The sequence below is a fragment of the Symsagittifera roscoffensis genome, chromosome 2 (genome assembly GCF_963678635.1).
Source record: "Symsagittifera roscoffensis chromosome 2, txSymRosc1.1, whole genome shotgun sequence".
NCBI lineage: Eukaryota > Metazoa > Xenacoelomorpha > Acoela > Convolutidae > Symsagittifera > Symsagittifera roscoffensis.
The window spans coordinates 10,453,747-10,469,992 of NC_087063.1; the positions used below are offsets into that span (position 1 = coordinate 10,453,747).

Here is a 16,246-nt window from a genome sequence, read left to right on the forward strand (position 1 = left end):
CTTTTAATTATTTTTCTAGAAGAATACTACAATAAACATAAATTTTTCCACTAAAAAGAAATCAATCAAAAAACCCTCAAAAATTGCTAACCAACAATCACACAGTCAGTCTTCACCGACAACATCCCAAGAAAACCCGACACCACCTACAACTACCCAAAACCCCCAAACATCGACACGAATTTCTTTCCAAGATAATCCATATACTTTTGAAGAACGACACGCTAGCTTATCTGAACCACTAGAACCAGTTCAGCGACAGGCACCTCTAAGTGAACCAACACAACTTGTACCCAACACTACCACAAGAAATAAGTAGAATACGAAATATTAATCAAAACCAAAATACAGTTGAAATAAATAGACAAATTATACATCCACGACGAAATAGAAATTTTCAAACCCCCCGAGTTCATTTTGATATACCCCAATCCCCATCACCAAGTACTCCGGAAAACCCAATTAGCATAACCGGAAATTCCTACACTTCTTTCACAACGTAGCACCTCAAGTCTACCCTCAGATTACTTAGGTTCAACACCAACATCTGAACAAATACGAGAAAATCCCTTTAACCCCCCAAACCAAACATCACGACTGCCATATTGGAGAACAAAATCATTCACACAAGGTGAACCAAATTTAATAAATGATCCAATTGATATTTCTACAGATACAACAACATCATCATCACTACCAGAAACATTATCACTACCGTCAACACCATCAATAAACCAGATTTCACCGACGCCTTTCCCTTTAAATTTCCCAAATAACCTCGACGCTAGATATCGAGAATAATCATCAACAAATATCCCTTTAAGATTAGACTGGAACACATTCACAGCACCCCCACCATTATTTGGACAACACCCAGAAAGTAACCGACTCCACAACTGGGCACTCCATAGACTACAATATAGACAAGATATCCACGAAGATATTCGTGACCTTAACATCAAAATACTCCAACAAAATAGTCTACAATTAAAATCTGAAATCACGGTTAAACTAAACAACATTGCTCAACATCCTTACCCATTAAACCCACCAAATATAACAGCTCAATCGCTACCACCACCATTTATAACAACTAATACCCATACAACGGCGCACACGGAAGATTAACTTATGACATACACGATAAGCACTGGATACCACACATTGGTATAAATAATCCATCAAACTGCAAAGCAGACACAAAAAATAAAGGATATCAAGAAATAATGTTTTTCGATTGGAAAATACAACTCGAAAAAATACAACTCACACGAGATTTATCTGACAATACAATGATCTATCAAGGAATTAGACTACCTTGTAAAAACGATCAAGGTTATTGTGATCCTACAACACGGACACAAGCAACAATTGTTTGGTTTCCCGAAGATACATGTACCACATTTCAAGTAGCAAAAATACACGCTCGAATGATAAAATTTCACGAAAAATATTTTATACAATCAATTCCATATGAACAATAAATCCATCACGAAAACAAAGTACTGATTTTCGAAACATCCATAATATAGAAAATAAATTAACACGTTTTCAAATATATCAAGAAACAGAAATCGCATGCAAATACAGAAATCCACTTCACAAAACACAGTATTCTGAAATATTAGTTGAATACGAAAAAGGTTTCGACATGACCACTGGAAAAATAAAAATTGACCCTTATGCCACAGGTCATCCTCTACACGAAGGAACATCATATATACCAGTAAACTTTCAAAAAAGTAATGGTCAACCTGGTGGACACCTAAAGCCACATGACACTAGAAGCACACGTTTACAAGAACTATCACTAATGAATAATTCTTATTTTGGTAATATCCACTATGATATCCACTTAGATATGAAGTTAGACTACACGATTAGTCGAATTTTTTTTCAAGAAATGTCACTCACCGAATTAGGAACATTTCATCAACTATGCGAATTAGAAAGGACACAAATCCTACAGTCACTTGCACTAGCAGTATTAAAAATACCCTATGCAGGATATTTATTATCAGGAAATAGATCAAATTTTCTAGACTACGAAGGAAACATTTTATGGTTTTATACTTGTATCAAAAAAGTATCACCACTATATGTTTTTGAAGATAAAAGATGCTATAAAAGAATCCCTATCTTTTATAAAAATAAAGTACATTTTGTTGACACACTTTCAAGACGAACTTATTTTTGGGATACCGCAGTCCCATGTGGATCAGAAAATAGCCACAAAGTAGTACAATTGAACCCTGATGAAGATAAATATTATCTTTTTACCCCATACCCCACGTTAATGCAATCACTCAAAAAATTTTCACCCGAAAGCATTACAGCTATTGCTCGAAACCCAAATATCGATTTACAATCAATTGGAATTTATTCAAAATCCGATATCCAACATCACATTAGAACACAACAATTCCAGGAATTATTAACACAAATGGACACTATACAAAGACAATCAATTGACCAAAACTTACGCAAACTTGCCGAAGCCGCAGGATTTGCAGATATCTATACACAAGATTATAGCGGATATTTTAAAGACATTAAAGACTATATATATCTAAACGGTGAAAAATACAGACCACAAGATATTTCACCTATAAATATTTTTAGCTTTGTTACATTAAACGAAATTCTTGATTTTCTAGGATGGCCCTATTACATCTTAGAAAAATTAACTATCTTATACGCAATGTTTAACTTTATAGGATTTCTTTTTTCACTTTTAAAAGGAATCTATAATACATGCGCTATACACACACAAGTAAATAGACAAGCAAGTGTAGCACATATACTGTTTGCAGGATTTTTTGGAATTTTTTCATCTTCAATAAACAAAATACTTCTAGATGCACAAATAAAAGAAAGAATATAACACAAAAATATCCGCAAGCAAAAACACTTACGACGAAGAACACAATAATATAGAGATAACACCTACCGCACCACAGTTGCCACCCCTACCACATAACCATTCAATATCATTAGTTCCCCGTAATTTCCGAAACCTAGCGATAACACACAATCCAAATTTTAGACCAAACATATCACAAAGTCCCATACAACATATAATGACACATCATTCACAAGATGATGATACATATGAACAAATTATCGAACAACCCCATACCACCGCTTTTCAGTCTCAAAATAATAATTTTTTTAGCCCAAGATGAGCCGACAACTTGGATCCCTACACCGCTCAAATTCCCATCCAACCAACCTCAACACTCCAATTACAATAATTCCACTTTTTGCTTTCCCGCCACCCGATTTCCCAACTAGTATTATAACATTAAGCATGATTTCAGACACTAATTCAGATATTTCAGTTTTATACTCCATTTCACAACTTAATAACCCTAATATAGAAACCCCTGACGAATTTGAAGACTCCGAACCATCTCCATCCAATAATTTTCAAACCAACTCCTCAGTTTTTTCAAAACCCCCTTTTCAACCAATCCCACCAAATAACCCACTCCCGTCCGTTTCTACCCCCTCTTATGCTTCACAAGTAACTTCTAACCTACTCTTCATTTCATTCAGACCGATTATCCAATTCTCCAGATATTCCCCTGGATAATCTCCCAAGAACTCGATAATTTTATCACCCTACAACAACAACTATTACACCCTAACACCCTCACTATAAATCAGATTTCCTCCACAATAGAATGCTCAAACCCACCTTCTCCTACACCCTCTTCAGCTTATACTGCCTCATTAGCACAATTATTCACATCCACCGAATCATCAAATAGCACTAACCGAGCTTATCGCACTTTTAAAAGAAAATTCCCAAACCATCCATTCCCGACCAAACCAGGAACAGCCTGTGAATATATTAATCATCCACACCACACCAACACGAAAGTTTTCCTAGCAATCACCCTACCTTCATTTCCACAATATACTTTAAACACCCCTCACGACACTAACGACACACGTAGTTTTGTAGATGAACATGTTTTAATGCCTACACTTCATTGGACAACATATTATCATTTTACTAATCCCCTTTGCCTACCGTTATCTAATACTCATAACGATATAGAAAGGAATAAAGATATGCTATATCGACTCACCACACCACTAACACATAGACAATTTACTCATATAGGATATAAAAAATCACTAAAAACATTCACTGCACCCCGAGCTAACGAATTTACAATAGAACATTACGATCATAACATCGTCCGAACTAACCAAGATCAATTTTTAGATGACGACCGCTTCGCTAACCCACAACTAACAGAAAAATTCTTCATCAAAACACCATATGTATTCACACTCAATATATTTGATCGAAAATATGATCACATCATTTCTGAAGCACTAACTGACATGCAAGCTTACGAAAGTTTTAAAGAAAAATTTCAATTATTTTCACCAACCTTCCACTTCCTTGCACCACATGAACGCGATTTGCACTGCTCACACGACATTATGTTACGCACTAAACAAACTCACACATATACATATTATCGCTTCATACAAAATCATTTTGATCTACACACTCCATCAAGACAACCACACCACCGTTTTCAGTTTCTTAACTCGAAGTACACTTCAAAATTTTTTCTAAATTTCACATATTGCATCAAAGATACTAACCTCCACGGCATCCTCCGCAATTATGACCCAATAACTCAAATGTATATATTTTGTCCCATCACGAAGACCTTTAATGTTGAAGAATCCAGACCCTTCCTTATCCCACATGAATTTATCCAACCTATAGAAATCCCTATATTATAATTCATCCATAATACTAAATACAATCACAAAATATATAATCTCATTTAAAACACACCTTATGAGTTTGCAGTTGGCACCGAAGAACTAAAAACTATTAAAGCACTTCAATTGCTTTGGCCACTGCTTCAAACTAAAAACATCATTCGCATAGTAGCAAAATTACTAACAAATTCCGACATGATACACGACATCTTCCCCCACGGTTTTTTCCCCGACGACTAACAGGTAAGTATAAATTATACATATTCTTCACTAACAAATTTAAATTAATACTAACCATTCTTTACTCATGTTTCTTTTAGATTATTAGTCTTCATCCCACGATCATCTGCAAAAAAAAAACAGAAAAGAAAAAGAAAAAATAAAACTTGTTAAAATTCTTCTAAACTTTATTAATATTTTGCACTAGATAAATATCATAAAATTCATACCAATGTAGTATTTTAATTTATAAATTGTTTTTCCAAAAGCAGTAAATTTCATTATGATGAAAATTTGTAACTTAACTTTCCCCCAAAACTAGCAGTAAAATTAAATTTCTATGTAGTAAATTGATAAAATGAAAATGCAGTACTAACCTTTTGATATTTTCATTCACTAGCACAGGAATTCTATCCAAACTCGCACAGCTCGCCCACGAAGAATTGTTTAAATAATGAATTTCAGTTTCAAGTTTTCACAATCAACAACTCTAACACACGATAACAAGTTTCAAACTTTCCTTTAACCCGGTTGGAAAGGAATTATATACTAAACCAAGCTAACCAACGCAGCTTACTAAACACCACAAATCATAAAATAACAGCATGACTAAGAAAAGAAAACCAACGGTACCCAAACCGGATGAACCCAGTTTAAAACTGGATAATTTATTCTTTTGAAGACTATTATAAAGTCGGTTATAACTCAGTATGCCCTGGTTTGGTTTGCCTCGAACATAAAAACGGCAGAAATATACATAATTTTCAAATTGTCGCTGACCGCCGCCGAATTGGAACAAATTTTATATTTCAAGGGTTTCGTTATGAAAGAAGCAAAAAAAGCGTCGTCTAATTCAGTTTAATTGAAGGGCAATTGCTTCTTTTTAAAAATTGACTTTCGTCTAATTTTGTTTTCGGTCTTTCGCTCACGAGTTTTTTCACTCATTTGGTTCTTCGCGCATGAGAATAGCCCCCATGTATCACATACTGGTGCTACGAGCACGAATCATGGTGGGTTTTGAACCACCGGTCTTTTTCATTAAAAGAAGGCAATGCGCAACTAAATATTTTTTACAGTGGATTTTTTCCAATGCTAAATTGTTCTATGATGGAGCTACAACCCATTGGATGCGACAATTGTTCGGTTGCGAAAACTTGCATCATTTGTACAAAACAACGATAGTACCAGGTGATCTTTCAGACTGGGCAACTTTTAATATATATATTTTTTCTTGTTGGAATGATTCTGATACGTTTTGCCTGCTTGCAAGTCAGAAATAACACTTGTCATTGAAAATTAAAACGTAAATATTTTTAATATTGATCTTAACTAATAACTTAGAATTGGTTATTTGAAAGCCAACACTAGGAAGAAATGGGAATCAATTTTTTGAGAGTCAACGAACGAACGAAATGAAACTAAAGAATAAGGTCGTTATGATACTTTTTCTCTGCTTAAAAATCTTATACATTCCTTATGCTCAAATTTGTCTCTTTGCTGTTTGAGTTTTGATTTTCTATTGAGCTCATTTAGAACTCATTTGCTATAAGAAAGGGAAGTGATTTTCTTCAATTCAAAAGCAAAATTATGAAAATTGTGTAAAAACACATGACTAGCTTTCACTTTCGAATGCTGTCTTTGATTTTTTTGTCTTTTCAGCCAAACTTCAAAGTAACCTAGCGAACATTTTTTCAAATTGGGTTGGTTCTGTTTCAAAAATTCAACCAAAAATTTTTTTTCAAACTCAAATAGTTTGAAGTTTACAAGTTTTTCATGAGAAAGTCTCGAAAAAAAACCGTTTTGTTTTCTTGGTGTTCCATGTGTTTGTTGGCTATGGTTTTTAATGTGTTTGTTTTGAGTGTTTGTTATGTTTGTTGATTATAGTTTTTCAAGTCTTCGTTGGCTTTGTATGGTTTTTTAATGAATTAGGTTTGCCAAAGAAATTGCCCACAGTGAGAAAAGAGGGTTTGAAGATTACTGAACGTAGTGAGTTCTCTTATATAGGTCTTGGTATTTTTTTTTGTGTTTTTTTTTCAAGAAAATGTCTGAAAGTTTGTTCACGCTCAATTTTAATTTTTCACGGTTTGACTTGAGATTTCTTTTTAAGTTCACTGCATTTCTATTGTTAAAAGGAGGGCAAACTCCACTATCGAACAGCAAAAGTGTAAGGGTCACAAAAACGTGATCGACTTCTAATTTCGAAAATCGAAATTAATTATACGATTTTCCAGCGAACTTAAAATTTTACCTATTGATCCAGTTTTCTCAAATTGGGTTATTTTTAGCAAAAAAGTGTGAAACATAAATTTTTCTACGAATTCGAAGAGTTTTAAGGCCATCTATTGTTTTCTTCGAAAATCGAAAGTAAAAGGTTTTCGAAAAAAAAACAAATCAGGTTTTTTTTTGGTTTCCCTGCGTTCATTACTCTTCTCCAACTGTCAGTTAGCTACGTCATCAGGAAAACAATTTTACTTAATCATCTAGTTTTTTAACTTGTTTCGTATTATAGAAGTTTAAAGTATATGATTTTACTTTCGTATTATAGAAGTAAGGATATGAAGTTAATTTCTATATTCAGAAGGCGTGTAATTTTTTTTAAAAAAAGGTTTCATACTGTTGACACTCAAGTTTGTTTCGTGGAGTTTTGATTTCAAAATTGATTACCGTTTTGACGTCAAACTTGGTGAAATTTTATGGCTTCACCTTTTTTTCGAAGCGGTGAAGTATTTGACTTTTTTAGATTAGAAATGAAATGAAATGAAGTGTATTTTTGTAATGGTTATGTGTTGCACTATAAAATTTTATTATGGAATTAATTAAATTGAACAAAATGTGTCTAAAAAGAGGATTTTTTCAACAACGGAAGGTTAGTTTTTCATCATCTTTTTCTGTTTCGACAAACTTTTGGGCGGAATGTTCCTAAAATATTTCTATAACGCGTTTGAGCTTAGACGGTACGTTTTTTTTTCATGCCTTCGCCAGTAGTTCAGATTTTTTATAAAAGGTCCTTTTATTGTTCCAGGAGAGCTCGCAAAGTCAGTGGGCGACCAAAAAATTGATGAATTCTGAGTTTTTTTTTTCAAAGCTACTCTTCTTTCATCCTCGCGAAGTTTCTAGATATGTACACAAGTTCATTCGAGATAAAGACTTGTTACTTACTTGACAAAATACTGGCTGTTTTGGGCTCTTGCTTAAATTAAAGCAATTATAACAAGAAAATTATAAGCACTTAAAATTCAAACTTCAAAGTTGGATCTTTGGATTCGACCTTTTTAACTAGTCCTTTTACTTCAAAGGGGGATTACAACCAAGGTTAAACAAAAAATGCAAGCTTAACCGATGATTTATTTGTTCATAGATTGGAAAGTATTTCGCTATTTCCATTTAGGGAGGGGAAATAGTCAACAAGATTTAATTCAATGTTAGATATTGTTTCGTTAATAATCTCTGAATATACAAATGACCAAGATTATAAATGAAAAATCGCACAAATATATCAAGAAGGCCATTTATACATTTAATTCAAATTAAGGTTAGATTTAGATAAAATCAAAAAATTACATCAAGAGAGCCATAAGTAGAGTTAATTAAAGTATTGAATGGATCTTTGAGTTCGACTTTTTTAAACTATTCCCCTTACTGCAAAGGGGGATTAGTTACAAAATCATAGAAAAACGTGCACGCTTAACCGATGGATCAATCGCTCATAGAGGTGCAAAGTTTTTCCTTTTTACTATACATGGAGGGGAATAGTCAACATTATCTAGTTCAACACTTCATTTTGGCTCGTAAATACTCTTGGAATATACAAATTAGCAAACATAAAAATGCAAATTCCAACAATTATTTCTTGAAAGCCATAAGTCTATTTAATTCAAATTTTAAACACGGATCTTTTGATTCAAATTTTTAAGTATTCCCCTTACTGCAAAAGCGGGAATACTTATAAAGTTATTAAAAATGTGCATGCTTAGCCAATGAAATTTTCGTTCATAGTGGTAGAAAATTTTCCCTTATAACTCAGAGTCAACTAAATCTAATTCAATATTAGAATGTTTGGTCGTAAATAGTTTTCGGGTATACAAATTAGCGAGATTATAAAAGTAAAATCAAACTAATCCTCTTGTATATCAAGGCAAAAACCTGATTGTTCCGGCTGCCCCTAAATTAATATCGAATAGTTTTTGGTAGAGAATTTTTTGAAAAGCTATATATTTTGGACAATATCAAACAACATTGTGTGAAATTTGAGTCGTACGAAATTAATACAACCAAATTAAATTTTTCAAAGAGCGCATAAACTAGTCCAGAGCATGGCCAATTTGGCAACTTTCAAACTCCCAGAACCTAACTAAAATTGACCGGAGATAAAATATCTTTCAAGACTTGAACTGAGGGAGTCAATATGGTCAATGTGTTCTTTAAAGTTAAATTTTAAAGTTGTTTTTAAAGGACATTTAATTTAAATATTAGATCTTTGAATTCGAATTTTGTTTAACTATTCTTTTTAATGCAAAGAAAGGCTTATTTACTAGGTTAAAGAACTACTTGTTCGCTTACACGATGAGTAATCGTTCATAGAAGTGGAAAATTTTTACCTATTACTTTATAGGGAGGGGAAAAATCAACAAGATCTAATTCAATGTTAGATTTTGGTGCGGTAATACTCTTTGAATTTACAAATTAGCCAGAAAAAAAAATGCAAATGTTGTACAATTTCAACTAATCTTTTTGAAATAGATTCGATCGCGCTTGAAGAATCTCATCTATAATGGTCCTAAAAAATCTTCAACCAAAAGAAAAGCGAAAAACGGTTTCTTCGTTCAAATATTTATCTCTTTTTTTAACTGCTTCGTCCTTCTCCGTTTGAAATATGTTGATCAGAATATCATAGCTCTGTGGGTTGGAGGAATCAAAACTTAATCCATTGCTGGCAAAATCTACTGCGTGCAGATGAAAATAGTAATTGTTGAGAGCAGTTGAATTCTCTTTACAGTAAATTGCGGCTTCCATGATTTTGTCGTTTATTTGTTTCCCCTTCTCTGCCAAAACAGATTTTGACTCGTTGTTTGAATTTTCTCGACATTCATCAAACAGATGAACTATTTCCTCTCTCCTTTCTTGGATTACTGAATCCACAGTGCTTAATTTCTCCTTCAATTGATCAGATGTCTAAAAAGAGAAGAAAGTGGTCACTGGATCTTGATGCTTCCAATGCAAAAAGTGTCGAAAAAATGACGTTGGCTGGAAGAAAATTTGCGGCAAGGGCACACAAAATTGAATGATCATAATTTTTCGAAATTGCATCAAAGTAGCCAAAACTCACCCCGAAATGATCAAACCATAGCCATTTTATTCCGACCATTTGAAAAATGGGGAGGAACTTTATATTCGGATGTTTTAGTTTCCACGCAAAATCAACTACCCCAAATAATCAGCGGAGAGAGTTGGGTGATATACCATTTTAAAGCCTTTTCAGCCGTGATTCGATCGACATTAATAAAAATTTCCAAAAAAAATTCCCAGTAGCGAGAAAAACCGGTTTGCTATTTTAAATCTTAATCGAGCAAATATAGCCAGCGAACAGGCATACAACAGCTTAATTATGCCTAATTCAAGCTCTAAAAATTTAGTTTTAAGCAAGTAAAACTAGTTTTTGGAGTTTCTTAGCTCCATTTTGGGAACCGTTTGAAAAAAAATGTTTTACTTTTTTGATTTTTTATTGTTTTTCTTGTAATTTTCTACAAAATTGTTTGTCCATATTGCCTATTTTACTATGGCTGTCTAATATGTCTAAATTATAGTTATATGTCAGATCCTTTATGACACGACGCAGAAAAAACTACACTAATTTGAAAAAAAAAACGTTTTTTTGTAGTTTTTTTAAAGACTATGATCGGATCATTCTGTGCTACTTGCACAGTAACCAGCTATCCTGGTTTTAAATCTGTAAATGAATGAAAATTTTGGCTCAATCAAATCCAAGAATATTAGACAACAAAATTTTGGTAGAACTTTTTTGAACTCACTTGATGGTTGAAACTAACAAAAACGAACCTGATGAACGTTGCTGTAAAGTATAATCAGTTCGTTTTCTTGAATTGATTTGAATTGTTTCAAGCAATCGTCACCCACTCCAAAAATATTACTACATCCTTCTGGAAATTTGTTATTAGAACAACTGTTTAAATCCACTGGCTTTTCAAAGTGGCGGCGTTTTTGCAGATTTTTTAGTTCTTCAATCGAATTTGTACACACATCGATGAGTGCTTTATAACCCATAAGGTTTGCCGTGTTAGAACTAACCGAAAGTTTTAAATAGGTCACACTGTGAATCAAAAGTTGGTAGTAAACCTGATATAGATCTTTCCCAGTGACCCTTGCCGCCTCGTAATATATTTTGAAACAATTAAGGAGCATATTGGACGCCTCTCTCCTTAAAGCTTTCTCTTGCTCTCGGTCGCCACGTTTTAGTTGTTGACTGTGCTCTCGGAAAAGTACACCGAGCGCTCTAGTGTAGAACTCCATCAGTTCGTATTGGTTAATTTTGTCAGCAGTACTTTCTACTAGGGCTACCACGTCTTTCAGATCTCTCCAAGTGCACTGGAACTCATCAGCCTCCGTTGTTTTCTCTAAATAAATGGGTTTTCTAAAAGGGGTCTTGCAATCGGGATGTGTCAGCTGTTTGAGACATTGAAGGAAGTCACTTAGGTCAATCAAGTACTCTGTAAAGCAATTCAATTTTATGAACGAAGCGGTATGCTTTTCTACAAATGATGGACGAAGCATACTCTCAGCAAGGTAGTCCATGATATTCCCCATCACAACTATAAAAACAGAAACGTTCTTCTGACCGAGCCATTCTAACGTTTCCGTTGAATAGCCTTCTGCCAAGTTTGAAAATACAACGACTGTCTTGTCTGCATTGAATGAGTAGTGCTTCATTGAGCTCGAACTTAGTTCTTGTTCGGCCAATGATGTCTCCTTTAAGCAATCCATTTCCGGAATAACGCCAAAAAGCACTGCAATACTGTTTTTTTCGCAAAGCATCTCTAACAAAGGCTTGATATACATGGAGAGTTCACTTCTCAATACTTGAAAACTCCTGATGCGTCTTGCACGGAAACAAAGGCTTTCTATTTGTACAAAAGAGCGGTAAATGTTTCGGAATATTTGGAACAAAAGTTTACATATCTCTTTGCTGGGGTATTGAACCCCTTGCATGAAGGCTGGAATTTAAAAAAATGAATTATTCCTCTCCTTCAGCGCTAAAAAATGCTTTCACCATTCAAAAATTTATTAAAAACTAGTGCTTTGGAGAAAAATTTTGTTTTACTTAACAAGTGTAGTAAATTGAGCTAAAAGGAAACCTATGAGTATATGTGATCAGGAAGTCAGCAACTGCCTATGCTATGAAGTTTTCAAACAATACTCCCCCATCCCGTTTTGGTACAGCTGACTACCCCCTCTGATGTGCTCGACTCAATTTTTGACTGCGTTCGATTTTGCTAGGCGTTACAGGACATAGTTTCGGTTTTGTTGGAATTCAATCGACTGTTGACGAAGGGTAAAAAAAATGCGTCGTGGGGTGGAATCATTTTGCAATTTGATGTATGTTTATAAATGGAGAAAACCGTAAACTCAGATTGTTTTGCTGAATCAGAGCGAAAACCTGAGTGTTCCGACTGCTTTTTAAGGTATATATACAGTAGTGTTCATTTTGAGAAAGTGAGTAGTGTCATTTTGAAAAAAATGAAAAAAAAGTTAGAAAAATTTGGAGTTTTTTTTTCGAATATCATCCCTGCACACATTATTTAAAGTGATACAGTTCGCTTATTGCGAACTAATGAATTGAAAAAATATCTTGCTCCAATTCAGTTTGGCACAACTTCTAAGACGAGTTAAATCTCCGCTTGCGCTGTAATAGCAAAAAAATCTCGCTTGTTGTTCCGACTTTCGATAGGAAACTAACAGAATATTTGTGCTCGGGGTGGGTTTTTTTCTTCAGACAAATTTCGACTTTTTAACTAGCCATTTTTGACGGAATTTTTAAATAACATTCGAAAGGTATTGTTGTCCTGAGGTTAAATTTGAAGCAGATATTTCACCTGTGATCATTTTTCGTAAAGTTATGAGGGTTTAAAGGTCGCCATTTTGACCAATTTGGGACAATTAACGCGCGCTATAATTCGAGCTAATAACGCGTAAGCGGAGATTTAATCCGTCTTAAAAATCGTTCCAAATTGGTTGAAAGAAGCTTAGTTGCCATAATTGGTTTGTTTGAAGGAACAAAATTTATCCCCTTTTGTACTTTAAATGGCGTGCGGAGGGATGATTTTCATTAAAAAATTTCAAATTAAAAAAAATCATTTTTTTTATTCCATTAAATTCTTTAATGCTATAACTGCTCCATAAACCTTAAAAGGCAGTCGGAACATACAGGGCTTCACCCTGATACGAGCAGTCTTGTTAATTATTTCAAATTGATAATTTTTAAATACCAATTGCTTTACAAAAATACATTTTTGTTCCGACTTTCCTCACGATTTAGACCACAAATTTCCATTATAGTTGAAATTTTTCTACTTTACATGGATGCGGGAAGCAAAATGTTTCAGTTTGACCATTTTTTTAAATCTATTTTCTGCCACAAAAAATTTTAAGTAAATTGAAAAGAGTTGTCAATATAAAAACAAGTCGCTTGGTAAATTGTTGTTCTGATAAGAAGCAAAAGGCAATAAAGCATCTCTTATTTCGAGATTTTTTTCTTTAACATCAATTTGTCGAAAAAAGAAATAAAAAAAGATTTTTGATCAGCCGGTCTAATAATTTATGGAACCCGTCCGACTCATGATTCAATGCTTTTGGTCAAATGATTTGACCCCGTTTAAACCATGATTCGATCCTGTTTGCCCCATGATTCTACGCTGTTTGACCCACGATTTGGCTTTGACTTGACCGAAACCTGCATTCGACCGGTTGGTAGAAAATAACGGTAGGTGCTTGCAGGTATTCAGGGTATTCAGTAATTTTTCACAGATAACGATATTTAGTTAGTAAAAGGTGTTTCTAATGGACTAAGAAATTTTTTAAACATCTTCTATCGACCACGCGAGAAATGAAAGACAATGGAATATGGGAAAAAGTTTGTTGACTTTTTTCAAAAAGAACGACTGCTTTCGAAACATCAGAGTGGGTAGAAAACCGGACATTGTTCGAATCTTGAGTCGAGAACTTTATCCCGTGATATTGAAACTTGCGTTTAGTGTTAACGAAAGAAGTCCGTTTTCAACTACTCTGGTTCTGGGATTTTTTGTGTTCCGGTCACCAAGAAGCAGGTAACTAAAGTTTCAAGTGCAATGTTTTTGCTCGCATAATCAGATGCCAAGCAGAATTGTCACTGTTCTAATTGATACTGGAGTTACGATCATGAAAATAAATCATCTCGGATAAAAAGGTGTTAGACTATTTGTTGTTCCAAACACAGTTTTAGAAGGAACGTTGTTTTCCCGTGTATTTTTTCAACTTTGTTTCCACGCAAAATCAGGTACAGCAAATAAAATGGCTTCATCCTATATTAGAGCCCCTTCGAGCGTGATTCGTTTGATGTTTATAAACTTCTGTGTCGAGAAAATTCTTAGTCCTGATTGTAACTTGTAGATTAAAAATCTATCAAATAGGCCGGAAACGCAAAATTGTCAGCTGTGAAAAACAAGATTATGGAGCTTCATTTTGAAGCGTCTTCCAGAACTAAATATGCAAACTCACTCCCACACCGGAGTTCCATGGATAATAATCGATTATATTGTAATTTTATAGTCAGTATCTATAGAATTACAAAAATAATCGATTATAATCCATCAAAATTGATTATAATCCTAGTATTTTCATATCTATATAATCCAGAATAATCGATTGTAATTGATTATAATTCATTAAAAATGGATTATAATCATAATATTTTTTTAAATCGGTATAATCCATTATAATAGCTTATAATCGATTATAATGTAATTTTTGAGAAATTATGAATTTTGCAATTTTTTTCAAAGTTGTCTGATTTCCTATTTCGTTCAGTTTCTACGTATAACTTTTCATAAATTTTTCTTTCCACATATGATTTTTTTAAAAGTTTTCTCTACTTTTTCTATGCTGGAACCTGATCCAAACTATATATTATTATTGGTTATAAATAAGGTATTTTATCCCTATAAAATATTAAAGACTAACCAATCACACTCCATCTAACTAACAACCCACTTATTTGTAAATGCTGAAATTACTTGTATTTTCAGCACCAGAGCATTTTGAATTTAACTTACAACCTAGTTGCTTTCTCCAAGAGACCGACTCGTAACAAATGGTATACTCTAGATCTATTGAGACTAAGAGATATAAGTAAGATTAAGATCGGTATTAGACTAAGAAGTTGCACGAATCTATCAAGCCGAAAAAATAAAGCGTGACGAGCAGACGGTGTACCTTATCTGAAATTACTCTATGAGTTAGAGATCCATCCCAACTCATCTGGTGCGACCAGTGAGGCGACCAGCTTAATAGCCGGCCTAACCCACCGTGCTAGAACACACGCTTTGTGACACACTTCTTATTTTTGATAGGAGGTACTCAAGTGTGAGTAACTCTTTTAAAATAACTCTACTAAAAATAAGAGCTTTTGCGATAAAAACTAATAAAAAATCATAACTAAAAAGAAGAACTAACTAAACATTTATTTATGTAAATTATATAATGTAGTAATATAGACCATACACAATCACGAAGACGAGCATCAAACAGCTAAGACGACCTCATCACACTCAACCCACAGAATGGCTAAACACAACCGATATGCTTCTCACAACCACAACTCAAAGGATTTGAAGTACTACTTGACTCCGAAGCAAAGGACTTCATTGAAACAGACCAATGACCATCTCGATGTTCAAGTATACGTACAGATCCGAGTTACAAGGCATTCCCTCTAAACTCGAGCTTCGCGCCATTCCCAAATCAGATCGAAACACAGTTCTCCACACCGATCAAGAAATGACGATCATAACAAACCATTTGGAAATCAGATTGATTTTGTTGACGGTCTCAGTCATCGCTGAATGACAAAACAATCTTTACGATTCCAGCTTTCTGGAACTTCCGCCTCCAAGAACGGAATAGAAATGATGCTCGCGAAATACAAACGATCATCATCCATCCTCCATTACAGAAAGAAGTCAAAAGAACAAAAACTCTGTAAACCCCGGATGGGTGGAAATTG

General features: G+C 34.0%; 2 protein-coding genes across 5 annotated transcripts in view; one reads left to right on the forward strand and one right to left on the reverse strand.

Annotated features, from left to right (window-relative positions):
- LOC134839682 (dynein beta chain, ciliary-like) overlaps nt 1–16,246 on the forward strand; it is a 214,558-nt gene that overhangs the window by 97,580 nt on the left and 100,732 nt on the right. The gene's annotated exons all lie outside the window — the stretch shown is intronic.
- Nucleotides 1–16,246, reverse strand: part of LOC134840422 (uncharacterized) — a 36,943-nt gene that overhangs the window by 16,110 nt on the left and 4,587 nt on the right. For all 4 annotated transcript variants that reach the window (XM_063856208.1, XM_063856209.1, XM_063856211.1 and 1 more), the window contains 2 exons: nt 11,032–12,088; nt 8,134–10,146 (listed from right to left, as the gene is read on the reverse strand). In XM_063856208.1, coding sequence (XP_063712278.1) covers nt 9,763–10,146; nt 11,032–12,088 — 1,441 coding nt within the window. In that variant the 3' untranslated portion in view covers nt 8,134–9,762. The remainder of the gene's footprint in view (nt 1–8,133; nt 10,147–11,031; nt 12,089–16,246) is intronic.